This window comes from Auxenochlorella protothecoides (genome assembly GCF_000733215.1).
Source record: "Auxenochlorella protothecoides strain 0710 unplaced genomic scaffold scaffold37, whole genome shotgun sequence".
In the NCBI taxonomy this organism is placed as follows: Eukaryota; Viridiplantae; Chlorophyta; class Trebouxiophyceae; order Chlorellales; family Chlorellaceae; genus Auxenochlorella; species Auxenochlorella protothecoides.
In genome coordinates this window covers 25549-43057 of record NW_011934458.1, presented here as the reverse complement: position 1 = coordinate 43057, position 17509 = coordinate 25549, and the positions used below count along the sequence as shown (strand labels likewise).

Below are 17509 nucleotides of genomic sequence, written 5' to 3'. Positions count from 1 at the left end.
CCCCCTGCCTGCAGGCTGCCAGGCCTTCTCGCAGCCTCAGCAACGGGGTACGGTCTGGCGACGGCGACCCAGAGGCGCAGGAGGACCCCGCGAGCTCCCCTTGCAGCAACCAGGGAACCAGGGAGACGGCCACCGCGATGCACGTCCCAGCATTCGAGGGGCGAGGAGGGCACTCCACAGAGGTGCGGGGCGGGGAACATGTGCTCCCTGCCTCCAAGTCCACGAAGAGGCGACGTGGGGTGGGACCCCAGGAGGCCTGCCCCTTCTGCGGCCACCTCTACACCGTGCGTGACGGGCTGTCGGCCAAGGCCAACACTGCGGGGCAGCGCTTGCATCAGCGCAAGTGCCAGTGCCGGAGCAAGACGCCGCCCTGCAGGTGTGCGCGGGGATGCAGTGGCTGATGCGCTCCCTGCTTGAGATCCGGCGGGGGGAGGGGTCTGTCCGATTGGGACGGCACGAACTGCTCGTCGGGGGAAGGGGGCGCCGGTCATCTGTGGTGTTCAAGGACCTTGCTGCACTCTCCTGCAAACTCCCCCTCCCGCACTTGCTGTGCAACCCCTCCTCGTGCGCCCAGGAACTGCCCCAACTGCAAGGTGGACGCTGCCGTGATGGCCATCACCGATCCTGATGCTCAAATGGCGGCGTGCGAGGCCAAAGGCTGCGCCATCTGCTCCTGCCAGTGAGTGAGGGATTGTGCTATTTGCGACTGTCTGATTGTATCCTGCTGAGGGCTTGGTACCAGGTGAAGGTGTGCATTGAGAAAACCCTGGAGGGACAGGGAAGAGGCCTGTGGAGGCAGCATTGGACCATCTGCAGAAGGTCTTGGCTGACCCAAGGCAGTGCACAGTCCACATTGCGATACCAGCGCCTGCTATGAATGACCGCTCAAGCTGCCTGCAGCCCCAGCTTGCACTGCATGCACCTCTTCTCAACCCTGCCATTCCGCCCCTCGGGTACCTCCCCACAGATGTCCTTCGGTGGGCAAGTGGATCGAGGGCGACGCGGCCTCACGCAAGGCCTTCAAGGAGCGCACCGAGCGCCGCGCCGAGCAGCTGCACCTCCTCAGCCTGCGGCTGGTGTCGGGGGGTGGCGCGGCAGGGGCAGGGAGCGACGGCCTGCCCTGCGACCCGGCGGCCCTGCTCCCCCACATCGCCTGCCCCGCCCACTCGGGGGGTTGGTCCGTGAAGCGGTTGCCCGCCGACATCCGCTCCAGCCTGAGTGCGCTGCAGCAGGAAGCGGCTGCCAACGGTGGGTCAGCTGGCTGGTCAGGGTGGGTGGTTTGTGTGCCAGGCGGGAGGGCTGGGTGCGCAGTGGAGATCCAGGAGGTTGGCCGGCATCTCTCGTGGCGAGGGGCTGGATCTGGGCGGCATGCTCTGGAAACAGGTCCCTGCCTCGCACTCGCATACATTCACAGGCGGCCTGGCAACCTGCCCTGTTCCTGTTTGCAGGCAAGAAGAGCCCCAGCGCAGGCGGGAGGGGGGACCAGACCCCGACCGTGCGCGGCGCCTGGCCCTCGCTGGATGCGAGCGGGGAACCGATCCTGGACGGGGCCGCTGTCGGCCTGCCCTCGGGCGCCGCCGGCCCCGGCCCTGCGGCCCACGACCATCGCAGCCGTGGCGTGGACGCAGCCGCGCCCGAGGGCGCCCCGTCGCGCCCTCACCGGCCGCAGGAGGACGCGGCGGCGCCACAGCACGAGCACCACTGCCCCCACCCGCACGCCGACTGCACCTCTGCCTGCTGCAGCGCCCCCACCGGGGACGAAGGCGCCGAGCGGGAGGTGCAGGGCTGCAGGCGCCAGACGCAGGACGGCATGAGCCCGGGGGCCTTTGCCTCCCTGCTCCGTCGCATGTTCATGGAAGCGCGGTCGGGCCCGTGGTTCGCCGGCGCGCGGCCGGCGGAGGAGGACGGCGCGCGCGGCGCGCCGTCTGGGCTGCCTGCCTCCGTCCTGCTCCAGCCCCAGCCTCGGGTCGGGTCGGGGCGGACCCTGGAGACCCAGGACTCAGCGCACTTCTCCGCGGGCGTGCCGGTCGCACACACGCTGCCAGGCCCAGGTTGGTGTCGTGGGCCGCGGCGGCGACGAGGATTGTGATCTGAATGGCTTGCCTGCACAACACTCCTCTCAACACCAAGCTGCCTGCCTCGCCTCACTCCTCCCACTCCTGCGCCAGTCGTGGAGCTGGCGCGGTCGGTGTTCGAGCCTGCGCTGGGACCGCCCGCGCTGCAGGCCGTGTGTTCCTTCCTCAGCGCCCAGTGCGTCTCTAGCCTGGAGTGAGTGAGGAGAGGGCAGGTGGTGGTGGGGTGGTGGGCGGGTGAGATTCAGCACCTTTTTGTGGAAAAGCCATCTGCACTGCCGAAGACAGGTGAAGGAAAACTCTCTGCTAGACATCCTACAATAACGCCATGGCACAAAACGCAACACCCGCACTGTCCACGATTGATGTCTCCCTGATTCCCCGGCCACTCCTGTGCAGCGACCTGGAGTTCCTGCAGCTGGAGTGGATGGTGACAGCGCTGCACCCCCATGGCATTCCAGTCCTGCTCCTCAACAAGTTCCTGACGCTGGGCAGGAGGGGCGCCCGGCAGGGGGCCGGGCTGGCGGATGCACAAGTGCCCGCCTGACGCACTCCTTTAAATTGTGTAATCACTGCATCGAGTACCGAGCATACGCCCCTAATCTCTGCAATTTTTCAAATGTTTGGCAGGTCTCGGCATTGCAAGGCTGCATCCGCAGTTGCCGAGTCTTTGACCCTTTGTCTCAGACAAGTATCACGTCATCCGTTTTTACCCCTCGACTCCGCCTGCCCTGCGAGCCCAAATTTCGCCCCGTTTTTTTGAAAGTACTCTTCAGGGGAGGTGCCCCAACACCCTTTGACGCTGCTCGTGTACTGCTGTGTGTTGCTATTTTGGACAGAGGGCACAGCCGGCGCTCAAGAGCAGAAGAGGGTGGAGAGGTCCTGCAGCTGCTGAAGCAGGGCATGTGGACATCACCTGGAGGCTTGGAGAATGACGAATGATGCTTCCATTCTGCCTCCAGAACAATCCTTTCACTTGTCCTCCAACTCAAGGAGGCAGTTCCCACTACAGGACAGGTATCTCCCGGCTACAATGGCTCGACACTCAAAAGTCCAGCCATTCTCGGTAGTAGTTGCAGGTGCTGGGAGAGATGGGGCCCTCCTCCACACAGTCATGGATGATGGGGCAGACGCCGCAGGGGCAGGCGGTGAGGGGGGTCGATTCCAGGCCGTGATGCAGCGCCTGTGGGGTGCAGGAGCACAGGGGCTGAGCTCGAGACCTCTCTGATTTCAGTATGGGGACCAGGATATTCGAGTGAATCTCAAGATGGAGCAGAAATGGGTGGCCTTCACAGGGCAGGATTTAATGCAGGCATTCCATTGCGCGCCGGTTGCAGCCCTGCAGGTTCTCAGGACCCCACTTTCTATCCCCACCCCTGCCGGGGCCGCACCGGTCGGTAGAGGAGGGCTCCCTCCTCATCCTCCTTGCTTTCCAGCTGACCATCATACACCAGATTGTTCAGCAGCAGTGCCATGTCGTCAGGCTGCAGGGGCGTGGAGAGCGTGCAGATCTTGTTCTCCTCCACAAACTCCAGGACCTCGATGGCAGTGCACACCCGCTGGTGGCGGATGAAGCTCATGACGGCCTGCACGGGTTGGAGTCCATTCCACGGTGAGCATGGGTTTTGAAATTGCCAAAGGACATGCTGGAGGTGGCAGTGAGCTGCATCACCGGGGCTAGGCAGGACTCCCTGGTGTGGCGAGCAGGACGCCAGCCTCACTGATTATGAGATGCAGGCTGAACCCTTGATCTGCTCATCCCAGTAGTACCCCACACACTTCCTCCACCCTACCCCTTGCATCTCGACGATGAAGGAGGCGTCCAGCTTGCCGTCATCCCCATACCAGGGCCCTCCTGTGATCTCCTTGGCAGGCTCCAGCTCAGACAGCATGTACATCTGCGAGGGGGAGGATGGGAAGTGACTGTACGCAGCGTGACGTAATGATCGCCATGACACCAATTTTCGCTTCATCCCTACGCCGACAGGATGAGCACCTGTTGCAAGGACAACTGGATCTGGTGCAGGCCAAGCACCAAACCCTGCATGCACCCCAAGTCAATCTGGACTGTCTGCCTCCCTGTTCCTCCCTCCCTGTGCCAGCCATGTGGCCCTTTCTTCCCTCCAGCTGAACAACACACCCTGTCCCCAGAATTCCCACCTTGCGCGACGCATTCTGCACGCTCTTCACGAACTTGATCATGCCCTTCTCCTCCAGAAATTTCACGATCTTGTTGATCCTGGGCTGGGACAGGTTGGTCCGGCGTTTCATGTCCTTGGTCCAAATCCCTTCAGGGAGAGGGGGAGGGAAGGGAGTGGGTCCTGGGGAATCTGGATTCTGAAACATAACAGAGCTGCAAGGACCATCTCAGAGGCGTGTATGAGGCAGCCACTCCATAAACTCCTCGCAACTCACCCACATTCCCAGCCCTTGCTATGCACTGGTACAGGAGGTGGTCCTCGGTTGACAATCCTTTCAGCCTGCGTTGTTAAGTGGGCGAGTGTTGTGCAGCCGGAAACCATTCCTTGGCTGACCTCCCGATGTGCAGGCCCCCCAGGCTGCAAGCCCGCCCTGTATCGCTCGCGACACTCTTCCCGCCCCACAGCCTTACTTGATAGCGTCCTCCTTCTGTACCATCTTGTAGACATGACCCCCTCCTGTGGCCGCCATGAGGATCTGAAGCCGATGTGTCTGTGGATTGGAGTGGCAGGGGAATGGATGGAACTCTAGCACTCATGAAACACACATCCCCCCAAACGCTGGACATCCCAGCCCCTCTGAGCGGTGCCTCTGCAGGTCCTCGCATGCCCAGCTGCCCACCCGCAGGAGGGAGTTGATGGCTTGGGCTCGTGCCTCCATCGAGACTCCCGGCAACTCCACATCCAGTACTCCATCAGAGGCGCCCTGCGGACAGCATGTACAGGGCGTGCTTCTCAGTGCGCGGCACATGCCTATGAAGTGTTAGACCTGGAATCTTATGGCAACCGGAACCGCACCGTACCCCCTCACACAGACGGACCTCGGGGTAGCGCCGACACGCAGCGAGAATTTGCTCCTCCATGGCCAGCGCCGTCCCGCTACAACGCCAGGGGCTCGGCCATGCAGTAGGCTAGTGTTTCGGTGGTTCTAAGATTTCGTTCTGTTCGCACAGGTGATTCCTGTTGAGAGATGTGTCGTCAGGGACAGTAACAATCAGATTCTGCTGCTCTCGGGAAAAGAGTCGTCGTGCTTGCGGTGCCCAAGGGAACTGCCTCAGCTTTGTTGCTTGCTGTTTGGTGTTCGTCGATTTTACTTTAGATGTAAACATTCGCTTCTCATATAGCAATTTGGGAGCATGCCTTGCATGATTCTGAGAAGCAATGTCGAGGTACACTGTGCGCGCGAGCGCGAGAGTTCACCAGGTTGGCCGTACTCCCCATTGTCGCTCTGCACCTGACCACCAACTGTTCCCCAGACGCATTCATGCACTCACAATCGCAGGAATGAAAGCCAAGTCAGTACATCTGATACAATGTTTGCAATCAGAGGGAGTTCTTGCCTAGTCCCCTGCTTGTAAGTCTTGCGTTGTTCCCCAGAAGCCATCCACTGCTATTCGTGACCGAGTCTTCAGCATCAGCTTCGAGGCCTTCACTTCTGTTCCAAAATTCTCCAGGAACTGCATGGAATTGGATAGCGAGGTCGTTGTGATTGTGGGGGAGCTCTGCAATGGGCGTATGAAGACACGGTGAGAGCAATTGGCCAGAGGACATGATCTCACGCCCATGATGCGTGTGCCCATGCAACTCTATCCGCCCTCACCACCCATACTCACTGTCACAAGGAGATCACAGAGCAGGCCGGGGGAAAGGGTTGTCAGGTGCGCATGTGTGATCAGGAAGGTCACATCGTAACCAGCCATGGGGATTTTGCGAACAATCCCCAAGTCCTCAGCTCTGTATGGGATTTTTGGGAGGGGTGTTGGAGGAATCCATGCACGCAGAAGTCCATCCGCAGTTTGTCTGGTTTTGGAGTTCCTGTTCTTCATCCAGCCGCAGGACTGCACATGTTCTCACCGCACCTGTGCATGAGGAACTTCAGGTGGGTGTCGATGATGCACCTCTCCACCTCGTCCTGGGCCTTGAACCTCAGGGAGATGCGAGAGGAGTTGATGGAATGCTCCACCAGGCATCCCTCCTGGGCGCCGCGGGTAAGAACGATGGGCGCGGCGATGAGGGCGTGGCCCGGGCCCTCCACCTCGATGACGGGCTTATTATGTCCTTCCACATGGGGTGAGGGGTAGTCCATCAGGCACAGCGCCTGCGTGATGGCTTGTCGCACTTCGGCCAGGTACGTGCCGCGAGTGGCCGAGGCCGTCATGCTCGCGACGGTGTGCTGCGACCCGTCGCCCCTGCGGCGCCGCTACCACTGCCGATCGTGCATTCCGCGCTGTTGCTTGCCTCGTTCAATGGGGCGAAAGTCGACACACCGTCATGCTGGTGCCGCGATCGCACACCGCTGTCGCCTCTTATTCAAACTTCCCGGATCTGGCGCCCACGCCGAAATCTCACCCCTGCGCCATGTTCCTCAAAGAAGCCCAGGCCGTACAGCAAGCGCCCTAGGATGCGTGCATGCACCACGCCTGCTTCATCAGGCACCCACGGTAGCTGGCACCAGGCCCACCGCCGCCTCCTGCAGGCTCAGCTGCACCCCCGCCACCTGGCCCACCCAGGCATCCAGCCGCCCCTTCAGCCGCTGCACCTGGTCCATGGTCAGCACCCGTGGCTGCACCCAGGACACCTGCACGGTGCCAGCCACCTGGTCGATGACCCCCTCCAGCAGGTGCAGGCTCAGCGCCTTCATGAGCAGGAACTCGACGCCGTCCAAGGGCAGCTTGGTGCGCTGCCCGATGGCCTCCAGGGTCAGGGTGCGGTCCTCTGCAGGCAGGCTGCTCACCATCTCGGTCAGGGACAGGATGGTGATCTTCTCCCGCAGCTGCCGCTCGTGCTGCACCAGGGCAGGCTGTGTGTGGGAGGGGGTGGAAAGCAGGAACCAGTGAGTGTATGGGAAATCCTTACCCACGTGCTCCTCAAGGACAGGGTGCTGAGCTGGCAATCATGCCTCAGAAGATGCGCTGTCCTATTCCCGCCAGGGCCCACCTGGGCGTTCAGCTTTGCGGCATGGGTCACACACAGCGAGTCGTAGCCATGGATGTCGCCTGGGCAGACGGGGTGAGGGGGAGGGGAGACTCGTTGACACCTTGCAGACGTGGTGCACATCAGATGTGGCAGGAGCCATGTTGCTGAGGTACCTGCCTACCAAAATGCACGTGCTCATGGGACATCACCAAGCCCATTGATCACACAGATTCCTCAGGTCCCCCGTTGACCATCCCATTAAAATACTGATCAAAGGCCATACCATTGTTGAAGGCCACCAGGAGCTCATACAGCCACGCGAAGGCGCTGTTTTGCAGGACCTCCACCTGTGCGAAAGGAAATTGGTGCATCGACATAAGGAATGGAGGAGAAGGATGTCGTAGTCTCATCGACCACCACACTAATTCAATGTCAACGGAGGAACACGACAGCACATCCTGTACTGGAGTATAGCAGCTCAGCATACCATGCATGAGCAGCGGTACACACAAGATTTTGCACATGGGACCCCCATCATCTCCTGCCATCGACTCACGATGGGGTGGAGGAGCAGCTCCCCAAAGCTGTACACCGTCTTGCCAAGGAGTGCAGCCAGTGATACATCCACCGCCAAGGCCTGGAGGAGCAAAGGGAGTCGGGTAGCTGTGAGAGATGCTGCCATCCACATCCGCTGCCACGCCTTGGAAAGGTGTGCAAATCTCATACAAGGGATTCAAAATCCAGAGCATTGGGCGACCTATATGCCACCCTACCTTCCCATTGGTAGAACTCATCTTCTGTGCAGCCCCAACCCACCACCTCACCAGTCGCGTGTCGGCTGGCAGGGTCTCCTGCCGCACATGCGCAAGGTACAGCAGGGCAGCCTTGTAGAAGTCGCCGTACTGTTGCTGGGCCTTGTGATGACTCATGGCCACATAATGGACGGCCGCTGAGACTGAGGGGTCCACCTATCGCAGCCAGGCGAGGAGGGATTGGTGGTTGGCGCAAAGGAATGCAGTGGGCTTCGGCTCCAGATTTTGCCTCTGAAATGAGTACATGCAATGACTATGGTTTAACAACCCTCATCACATGTGCGCAACAACCACCCCCCGCCAGGAATCCCATCACGGGTGTAAACAAACGCACCTCTTGTAGGCCTTGCAGCTGCTTCTCCCCTGCCTCCAGGGCCTTGTTCGCCTCCTCCCAGCGCCCCGCCGCCTGGTCATACTGCGCAACGTGCATCTTGAGGTACAGGATGGGCTGTACCGCGGCAGCCAGCTTCAGGTTCTCCAGCCCGGTGATGACATCCTGCAGGAAAGCCACGCCCTCCTGTGGTACGTGGCAATGGTGTGGAGGGGAAGGGGCTCCATAAGATGGGATGGCCTGATATAAGGAAACCTTTCTGGGGTGAAAGCACCAGCATCCCTCCTCGTGGCCAGCCTCGCCCCAGGCCAAACTCCTCGAGACCCTGCCCAGCACTCCCACGGCCCTCACGTCGGGGTTCTTGATCTGCTTGGAAGCTGCCACGGCAAACACCGCCAGCTTCAGCAGGTTGATGTGCGGCGCAAAGCTGGCGATGAAGTTTTGGTAGAGGGCGATCAGCACCCCGTCCTCCTGAAGGCGAGGGGTGTTGATCAGCTCCTCCAGCTTCACCGACAGCTCATGCCACAGCTTTTTATGATAGAGCTCTCCTAGTGTGGTGAGATCCTCTGCCAGATCAGGGCGACGTGATGCGGTCTCCTGCAGGTAGACCTGCTGGCGATCCATGGCTCCTCACAGGTCAGCTGTTGGTGTGGCGCAATCGTACATGCCTCGTGGCAATGGCTGTCGAGACGACTTGGTGCTCGCGGTGTCTGCGCGAGGCCCAGGGTGCGCCTTCCATGACCAACGAGAGCCAAGCATGCAGTGCCTGCTGAGGGTGGTCCGGAGATGATGCACCGGCCCCCCATGAGGGGCACCTGTGCGCTCGGCCCGCCCGATGTTGCTCTCCATCCCATGCCTACTGCGTTGCTCATGCATTCTGGAATCTTGTATGCAGTGCGTTGCATCCTTGCGCTGCCAAACTGCCGGTGGTCTCCAAGGCAGACACCCCTCGCTCGGAAGGTGCACACACGGAAACAAGACAGTGGTTACCCAGGTGCGGGGTTAGGAGGGTAGGGACGTGCCGTAATGATATATGTCTGTGTATGTGGATGCTCCATCAAGCACCACTCTCCACATTCTGTCGCGTCTCTGGTCACCCCCCCTGGAGTGCAATTCTAACCACATGCAGGAAGACAGACACCCCTGGCACGGGCCAGGAGCACCTCTCTGCCCGCTAGCCTCCTGCCTCCAATGTCTCTGTCCGTGGTGTGTTGGACCATGGGCCAGCTCGTGATGGTGTACAGGGTGGCAGGCACTCATTGATGCTCCTGTGGACTGCACCTCAGCTCATCCTCACGCTTTCCTCCCACAGGCCGTGATCGGCACTGGGGCCGGCGGCCTAGTGACCCTGCGTGAGCTCCTGAAGGAGGGGCACCAGGCGACGGCCTTTGAGCAGGCAGAGGATGTCGGGGGCGTCTGGGTGTATACTGAGGAAACCGAGACCGATCCCCTCGGCCGAGACACTGGTGTGTGTGCGCAGGAGGTGTGCGGAGGTCTCCATCTGTGTGCTCCATCACGATGTGCAACTGGCTAGCATTTGTGTCCGAGGCAGGCCGGGACGACCCTTGCTGCCCCTGTAAGGGTGTCTAGCAGAGGGCTGTCAAATACCGCTCAACAGACACCGCGCCACAGACCAGCGTCCCCACAATTCACACCGCAGGAAGGAGGCAGGTGCACAGCAGCATGTACGCAGGACTGCGAACCAACTTGCCGCGTGAGGTCATGGGCTTTGGCCACTACCCCTTCACCACCACATTCCCAGGGTCGGCGGACCCTCGGCAGTTTCCCACCCATGATGAGGTAAGCTTGTCAGGGAATGGAGGCAGGGGCTTTGCCGCACAGCCTCTGGGCTGCTGCGGCCCAAACTTTGTACTTCTGACTCTGCGCAAGATTTTCCACAACCGCTGAGCTCCTCCTCCATGCCCTCCCATCCGGTGTGTAGGTGAGGAGATATCTGGCCGCCTATGCGGCAGAGTTTGGTCTGGAGCCCCACATCAGATTTGACTCCAGGGTGACCCAAGTCAGGCAGGAGGAGGCCTCAACTGGGGAAGCTGGCGCGCCACCACGCTGGAGGGTGTCGACTGCGTCTTCGAAAAGCCAAGCAGGGGCTGGTGTGGCCAAGCAGGAGGAGCGCCAGGAGACCTTTGATGCCGTGGTCGTCTGCAGCGGTGGGTGAAAGGGGGGTAAGGGTCGCCTCTGGGCCTCCCTGCTGGCCATGCATGTCTGAGTCGAGGCGTCGCCTTCAAAATCCATGGTGTTGGTCGCTGTGCCCCACCGTCTTGCACGCTGGGCACTGCCGCACTTACATCAGCCCATGCAGACAACAATCCGTGTTGAGGCTGTGTCCACTTGTGTCCCTGTGGAGCCCCGAGCCATGTCCTCCGCACCCGGCTCCTCTCACCCCTTGCTCAGATCCTCTCTCCCTGACCCGTACCCACAACCCCAGGCCACTTTTCTCAGCCTAAAGTTCCTCAGCTCCCGGGGGTGGAGTCCTTTCCCGGGCAGCTGTTCCACAGCCACAACTACCGCCACGCCTCGGATTTCGCGGGCCAGCGTGGTAAGCTGAGCTAAGAGAAAGGGAGAATTTTCGGTCCATGGATGCCGGTGCATGATCAGACTTTTCACAGATTGGAAAGGGCATGAGCGCCTCTGTTTGTGCGAGAGCAGGAGGGGATGCCATGGCGCTCGGCAGTGCTCCGCCCCACAGCGTCTGCCACATCCCTGTCCTGACATGGTCGATGCAGCAGCGGGGCCATCAAGCCGCCACCACACCCTCACCCCTTGCGCGTGCAGTCGTCCTGCTGGGTGCCGCTGCCAGTGGGAGCGACATTGCATTGGAGCTCCTCGGAACCGCCAAATGGTGTGCTGAAAACAGATGAGGGTGTGTTCTGGACACTGGTTGGCGATTGATGCAGTGCCCCATCTGTTTGGCAGCAGCCAGGAGTCAGCCTCACCAGCTTGCCACTGAGGCTCATGGGCATTGCCTGGTGTGCCATGCGGGCCCTGCCTGCCAGCCAGTCTCTAGCACCCCCTTTCAAAGTTGTGATGCTGGCCATAGTTTCCAACCCTCCGGTCTAGTGGCCCCACGGCAAGTGCTCGTTCGCGATTATTCCAGCATTGCGTCTCCCCCTGTCCGCAGGGTCTACCTTTCGGCACGCAGCTTCAGCAACCCGCTGACGGGGGAGCCCCAGGCGGCGGCCGTGCACAGCGACGACGAAGCGGAGCATGCCAGCACAGGCGCAGCGCAACGGCATGTGACGAAAGTCAGCTGCATCTCGGCCCTGCACCCAGATGGGTCTGTGGAATTGGCAGACGGTACGCTGCTTCCTAACATCGACACGGTCTTGCTGTGCACAGGTGTGTGGGAAGGACAGGCAAGGGTTGGGGTTCATGTGTGGGCGGCAGAGGTTGGGAGGTTGGAGTGGAGGGGGTGGTTTGCCTGGGTGTGCGATGGTCTTGAGAAGGTAATATTTGATGAGATGAGGAGTCTATGCCAACATCTCCTAGAGGGGATGGTTGTCTGGCAGATGGATCTGTAGAGTTTCTCCTCGAAAGAGTAAGAGTCCAATGTGCAACCTTTGCCATAGAGGGTTCCTGCTTCTTGACATCAAAGTTCGTAATCTAACAACTGCCCTATGAACCCCCACATTGTCAGGCTACAGCTACACCTACCCTTTCCTGGAGCCGGGCCATGTGACCGTCGATGACGTGAGGGTGCGGCCCCTGTACAAGCACCTGTTCCCTCCCGCTGACGCGCCACGGCTGTCCTTTGTCGGCCTCTGCTTCAAGATTGCGCCCTTCATTCAGTCCGAGCTCCAGGCCCGCTGGATAGCTCGGAGTCTCTCGGGCCGGGCGCGGGCGCTTCCATCTGTCGAGGTGAAAATATACTGCCAGGGAGGGAAGGCTGATGTTACAGCAAAAGCTTGCATTTTTAGATGCTGTTATGGTTAGCAGACATCTTGACTATATGCTCGAGCACCTCGAAGCGAGGTCCATGCCCAGCCCTCACCCAACATTTGCCTGCCGTCCTGCCAGGAAATGGAGAGGGACGTGCAAGCATTTGATGCAGCGCTGGAGGCGGAGGGGATCCCCCCCCGCTTCACGCACCGCTGCCAGGGTGAGTACCAGTGGAAGCTGAACCGAAGCTACAGCGAGGCAGCCCAGGGTGAGTCGCCTGATCGTGCAGATGCATCGATGTGGGTTCTCATGTACAAGGGGCATTGGGTAAAAGTGCGGAGCGACCTCAGAGCAGCGTCACGCTTTGCAGAGGCCTCCTCTTCTTACATAGCAAGGCAGCACATCAGATTTGTCACCCAGCAAGCCCTTTCACGTCGCGCTCAGGGCCCATAGTTGGGAGCTGGCGGGAAGAGGTCTTCAACGCCACTGGGAAGCTGAGGACGGACTTCCCCGAGACCTACCGCAATGTGGGAGTGGGCGGCGGCGACAAGTGGGCCCTTGCCGCCGCGGCCGAGGCTCAAGCCCTGAGCGAGTGGGAGGAGGGGGGCAGGAAACCTCTAGGAGAGTGAATGTGTTTTTATGATTCCTGAAGTCCGGGCTTTCAGAAGCGCCCCCCACTCTAGACATTAACCCCATGAACACTCAAGACTCGACGGCGGGCATGCTCGCCTGCTCCATACATACGTTCATGTGATTCTCTGCTTGATTCTGTGGGGCTACTGTATACCTTCCCAGCACTGTGATATCCATTCTTGCCAATGATAAAGCAGTTGAAAAGCAGCATGTAAGAAGTAGCAGATTAAGAGGCTGGGAGGCAGGGGGCAATGCGCGCCAGGTGCATCAACCTGGCAGCGCTCTAAAACCGGCCTCTCCTGCCGCCGCCACCTCTCCTGCCGCCGCCGCCACCTCTCCTGCCGCCTGGGCTACCCCGTCCAAAGCCTCCCCTACCTCCACGGCCCCGCCCGCCATCGCTCCTCTCTCCCCTACCTCGGCCTCGGCCCACTCCCCTGCCTCCACCACGGCCCTCTCCCCGGCCCCTGCCGCGGCCATCTCCCCTGCCTCTGCCGCGCCCTCTGCCTCCTGAAGCCAGCGCATGCTCCTCGCCGTCGCTTGCTTCGCTGTCGTCGTCGCTGGCGGCGGCACGGCCGTCCTCCGATCCGCTCTCCTCGTCGGACGCGCTCTCCTCCTCCTCCTCCTCAGCCCCACAGTCTGCGGCCTGAGCCGACGGGCGTGGCCGCCTGCCAGCGCCCTCCTCCTCCTCGTCATCAGAAGACAGGGCGTACTCGTGCACCAGATCGTCGACGCCGTTGGAGGCACCAGCGTTTGTCGCCGCCGCCTCCTCCTCTTCCTCCTCGTCGCTCCTCGGCTTAGCCGGAGTTGGCAGCAGGCTGCCGCTCGGCACAGCCACCTCCGCCTCCTCCTCCGCAGCCGGCCCGTCGTCGTCCTCGTCGCTGCCGTCCCCGCCCTTCCGCCGGCCGATCACGACGTCGTCGCTGCGGCGGAGGGCCGCACGCTCGGCGGCCTTGGCCGCCAGCACGCGCGCGTACTGCTGCAGGGGCGCAGACTTGGCGGCGGCCTCCGTAGAAAGGAAGGCGGCCACCTGCGTGATGTCCTTGGGGCTGAACTCCACGGCATCGCGGGCTCGCCCGACAAAGGCCACGTTGCGGTCGATCGCATCGATCAGCTGCTTCCCGCTCCGCCTGCGCGTATGAGTGATCAAGGGTGCCAGCCGATGATGTGGTGTTGCTCGTTGGGTCTGGAGCGCTGAAGGGCTGTGGGAGCTGAGCTGCCCGTTGCATTGGATGAAGCCGATGCTGCCAGGCCCAGTTTTGCCAGTGCTTGCACAATCGTATGGAGGCTCGACTGGCCGGCCCAAGTCCCCCAACCCCCCCTTCAACCCCCCCTGGTCTCACCCACCCAACACCAACCTGAAGCGGTCGACGGGGCAGTTCTTGACGAACCTGCGCAGGGAGACGGTGGTGAGGTGCGCCAGCTCCGGGAAGGAGACGTGGCACGCCCACTGTGCCAGGTGCTGCGTCAGCAGCTCCAAGGTCTGCGCCACGATCTCCTCCTGGAAGGCCGCGTCGCGGAGCAGGGTCTTGGGCGCCCTCAGCACCAGGGCAGGGTCGAAACCGGAGTCGGCCCCCCTCCCTGCCGGCCGGGCAAGCTCCGGCCAGGCCAGGATCTCCAGGAGTAGGGGGGCGACGGGGACGAATGCCCCGGACGCCGCGCTCAGCGCGCACAGCGCGCGCACGCAGCGCAGGCGCAGGGGAAAGTAGGAGGGCGTCGGCAGCAGGCCGGCCACGCCCAGCGCCAGCTGGGCGACCGGGTAAGAAAGCGCAGCCAGGTCGTTGGCCCCCGCGCCGCCTTTCCCCTGCGCCGCGCGGGTGGCGGCGGCGGCCAGCACGCGCGCCCAGAGCTCTATGCAGTTGACGGTCTGCCAGCAGTACACCTCGCGGTACGCGTCCTTGGATTTGGTGGAAAGCGCGCCGCGCAGCAGCACCGCCAGCGCGCGGATGGCCTCAAAGGCGTGCTGGTAAGACGCGGCTGCAGGGGAATGTTGCAGGGAGAGATGGGGCATTGGTGGCGGGAAGATGGTGGGGTGCGGCATGCTGTCTCGTGCCACCGACCGCCGACGGGAAGGTGGCGATCTGATACGTCGAATGGCCAAATCCCCTGGATCCAACAACTTGAGGACAGAAGTCTGCCTGCACATCCCTCTCTCCATGATACCCCCCAAACTCCAAACCTTGCCCGCCCCACCTGGGTCGATGCTGTACAGCTCCACCACCGCGGCCCCCATGAAGTCGATGGCCGGCAGGGAGGAGGCGTTGACAAACTTGGCGTTGGCGGCAAAGGCGCGCGCCACTCCCTTGAGGCAGGCGTCCAGGGTGGACCCCCCCAGCGCCAGCGCCGCGCCGCGCACGAAGAGCACGGCCTGCACCCTGGCGGCCGCGTCCGCGCTGCCAAACAGCCCCAGCGCGGCCTTCAGAGAGCGGCGCCGGATCTTCTCGTACGGCGCCAGGAACACTACGGAGGCGCGCGCCCGGCGCAGGATGTACGCCAGCATGGCGCCGTCCGTCAGGTGACCTGGGGGGGGGGGGAGGGGGATAGTGAGGGCGGCTGAGTTGGGATGGTCTCCAGATGAAGGCAGTGTGGGGGTGAAAGTAGGAAAACGAAAGCAAGCACTGAGTGGCAGCAGTGAATGCTTGACAGCTGCGAGAGAATGTGCAGTTCTGGGCTGGGGCGTGGGCAGCACCGCCTGCGCCCGCCGATGGACACATGCACGTTCCAAAGGTCACAAAGCCCAGGGGACTCCTGGTCACTCTAGGCTACATACGACTCCGAGGCGGGCTGGGGAAGCATTGAGGCACCGCCAGGGATTTGACTTGAGCCGGAGCAGGGCAGGGGTTGGGTGAGGGGCCCAGAGTAAAACGGCTTTCCCGCAGGACGACATCCGTCTGGTGACGACATAGAAACGTACAACCCAGCTCAAACCAGTCCAGTCCAGTCCCAGATGCCATCCACCCCGGATCATCCAGAAACCAGTACCAAAGACTCATCGAGTGTCAACCTAGGAGGTGCAGGGTGTTGCCCAGGTACGACTTGATGAGGGGCTCCACCTTCTTCCAGCGGGGGAGCTTGGTGAGGGAGGCAGGGCGCAGGGTGGAGGTGGCATCCACACCCAACAGCCTCCTGAACACCCCGTCAGCCTCTTTCTGCAGGAGCATGATGGGGATGGGCCGACGAGGGATGGGTGGTGCAGGGGACCGATTGTGGTGGTAGGGCTGCCGCCCCGGCCCAGTGCATGCATGGGGCAGTTTGGTGACTCCACAAGGGTGAGCAAAGGGTTCCATACACACACCATGGCAGACCTGGCGAGCCCCCCGACACCCTCCTCCCACGCCCGACGGGCACGCACCAGCATGAAGAGCATGATGCGGTTGAAGAGGGCAGAGGATGCGATCTGCAGCCCCGCCTCCCCCGCCTCGTCGCTGTCGCCGTAGTGACAGGCAGCCCTGTATGCCTGCGCCAGATGGCGCATGGCCCCCAGGGATGGCCCCGCCAGCGCCGCCGCCGTCCAGCCTTGGACCAGGGACAGGGTGAGGGGACCCTTGGTGGGGAGCCCGGCGACGGCCTCCTCTGCCCCGGCAGCAGAGGTCCCCTTCTTCTTCTTGTCCCTGGGCGCCTCGTCCTCATCCTCGTCACCCTCGGCCTCCTCGTCATCCTCCTCCCCTTCTTCCTCCTCGTCATCTTCGCTCACGTCGTCGTCACTCTGACCCTCCTCGTCAGAGCCAAAGTTCAGGAGCCCGCTGTCCGCTTCCTGTGCAGTACAGAATAATGAGGGGGAAATCGTTGGGCAGCTGGGCGCAGGGAAAGAGCCGTGCAAGGTCGAGCAGGGGGGATGAAGAGTACGCCAAGTCTGTCTTCATTCAAGCTTTGAACCCCCTCCGACCCTCCATTGTTGGCCTCGGTCCTGGAGATGCTGCCAAGAACACCCAACCCCCGGTCACCTGGAGATACTTGTAAAACTCAGGGTCCTTCTCCCGCAGAGCCTCCAGCTCCGCCTTGTGGGAGGCAACCGCATTCGCGAGCTTGGCCGAGGAAGCAGCCAGACCAGTGCCGTCGTCGGCCTCCTCATCGCTCGAGCTCTCATCTGCCTCCTCCAAGGCCGCAGTCGCAGCAGGAGCGACCTTTTCCTCCTCCTCATCGGATTCAGATGCGGCTGCATTCAAGTCCCCAGCCTCGCTGCCGCTGCTGGATGAGTCACCTTCGCTCATCTCCTCCGCCCCGCCTTCGGGCAGGAAATCCCCGGACAGGAACTCGTCGATATCAAGCTCCTCGACATTCTTCTCCTCAGCTGGCTTGGGGTCTGCAGGGGCGGAGACATACAATGCTCGTCACTGCTCTTTGCACCTCCCAGTGTGTCGAGGAGAACATGGGCCCACTCCCCTTGGGCAAGAGGCACAGCCCACCACCCGAGGTTGACGGGTGGATAGGGATGCCACCCTTTATGACGATCGATGCTTGTGATATTATACCCGGTCCGTGCCCCAGCTCAAGGGACGTCGCACCTGCTGCAGAGGCTGGAAGGTCCCGCTTGCGATTTACACTCTGCAGGTGCTTCCGGCGCTTAATGGTGCCCTGCAGGTGCTTCGCCTCAAACTTCCGTTGCCTCTTCCCCTTGGGCATCGCACTCCGCTATCCAACGGCCAGCAGCTG

The 17509-nt window shown here is 61.8% G+C and overlaps 6 protein-coding genes across 6 annotated transcripts; 2 read left to right on the top strand and 4 right to left on the bottom strand.

Annotated features, from left to right (window-relative positions):
* Positions 1-137: 137 nt before the first annotated feature.
* F751_3496 (hypothetical protein) lies at positions 138-2619 on the top strand (the record flags this gene model as incomplete). Its single annotated transcript, XM_011403409.1, has 5 exons — positions 138-376; positions 575-679; positions 968-1248; positions 2169-2268; positions 2472-2619. 5 exons carry the CDS (start codon positions 138-140, stop codon positions 2617-2619), a joined length of 873 nt encoding a protein of 290 aa, XP_011401711.1.
* Positions 2620-3117: 498 nt separating this feature from the next.
* Positions 3118-4931, bottom strand: F751_3495 (DNA-directed RNA polymerase III subunit RPC6; the record flags this gene model as incomplete). Its single annotated transcript, XM_011403408.1, has 7 exons — positions 3118-3255; positions 3464-3658; positions 3866-3970; positions 4233-4360; positions 4488-4552; positions 4684-4763; positions 4893-4931. The coding sequence occupies 7 exons, from the start codon at positions 4929-4931 to the stop codon at positions 3118-3120; spliced, it is 750 nt and encodes a 249-aa protein (XP_011401710.1).
* A 679-nt stretch (positions 4932-5610) lies between these two features.
* F751_3494 (Actin-related protein 2/3 complex subunit 4) lies at positions 5611-6428 on the bottom strand (the record flags this gene model as incomplete). The annotated part of the gene is made up of 3 exons (XM_011403407.1): positions 5611-5727; positions 5884-6004; positions 6130-6428. 3 exons carry the CDS (start codon positions 6426-6428, stop codon positions 5611-5613), a joined length of 537 nt encoding a protein of 178 aa, XP_011401709.1.
* Positions 6429-6698: 270 nt separating this feature from the next.
* F751_3493 (26S proteasome non-ATPase regulatory subunit 13) lies at positions 6699-8953 on the bottom strand (the record flags this gene model as incomplete). The annotated part of the gene is made up of 7 exons (XM_011403406.1): positions 6699-7070; positions 7208-7266; positions 7470-7533; positions 7743-7823; positions 8011-8154; positions 8333-8515; positions 8681-8953. The coding sequence occupies 7 exons, from the start codon at positions 8951-8953 to the stop codon at positions 6699-6701; spliced, it is 1176 nt and encodes a 391-aa protein (XP_011401708.1).
* A 567-nt stretch (positions 8954-9520) lies between these two features.
* Positions 9521-12855, top strand: F751_3492 (Flavin-containing monooxygenase FMO GS-OX-like 3; the record flags this gene model as incomplete). Its single annotated transcript, XM_011403405.1, has 10 exons — positions 9521-9574; positions 9642-9795; positions 9990-10129; positions 10272-10497; positions 10776-10886; positions 11123-11189; positions 11469-11686; positions 11985-12205; positions 12365-12494; positions 12671-12855. 10 exons carry the CDS (start codon positions 9521-9523, stop codon positions 12853-12855), a joined length of 1506 nt encoding a protein of 501 aa, XP_011401707.1.
* A 696-nt stretch (positions 12856-13551) lies between these two features.
* Positions 13552-17479, bottom strand: F751_3491 (Nucleolar complex protein 2-like protein; the record flags this gene model as incomplete). Its single annotated transcript, XM_011403404.1, has 9 exons — positions 13552-13568; positions 13799-13986; positions 14215-14833; positions 15050-15376; positions 15861-16005; positions 16209-16427; positions 16551-16610; positions 16801-17159; positions 17362-17479. The coding sequence occupies 9 exons, from the start codon at positions 17477-17479 to the stop codon at positions 13552-13554; spliced, it is 2052 nt and encodes a 683-aa protein (XP_011401706.1).
* Positions 17480-17509: the final 30 nt, after the last annotated feature.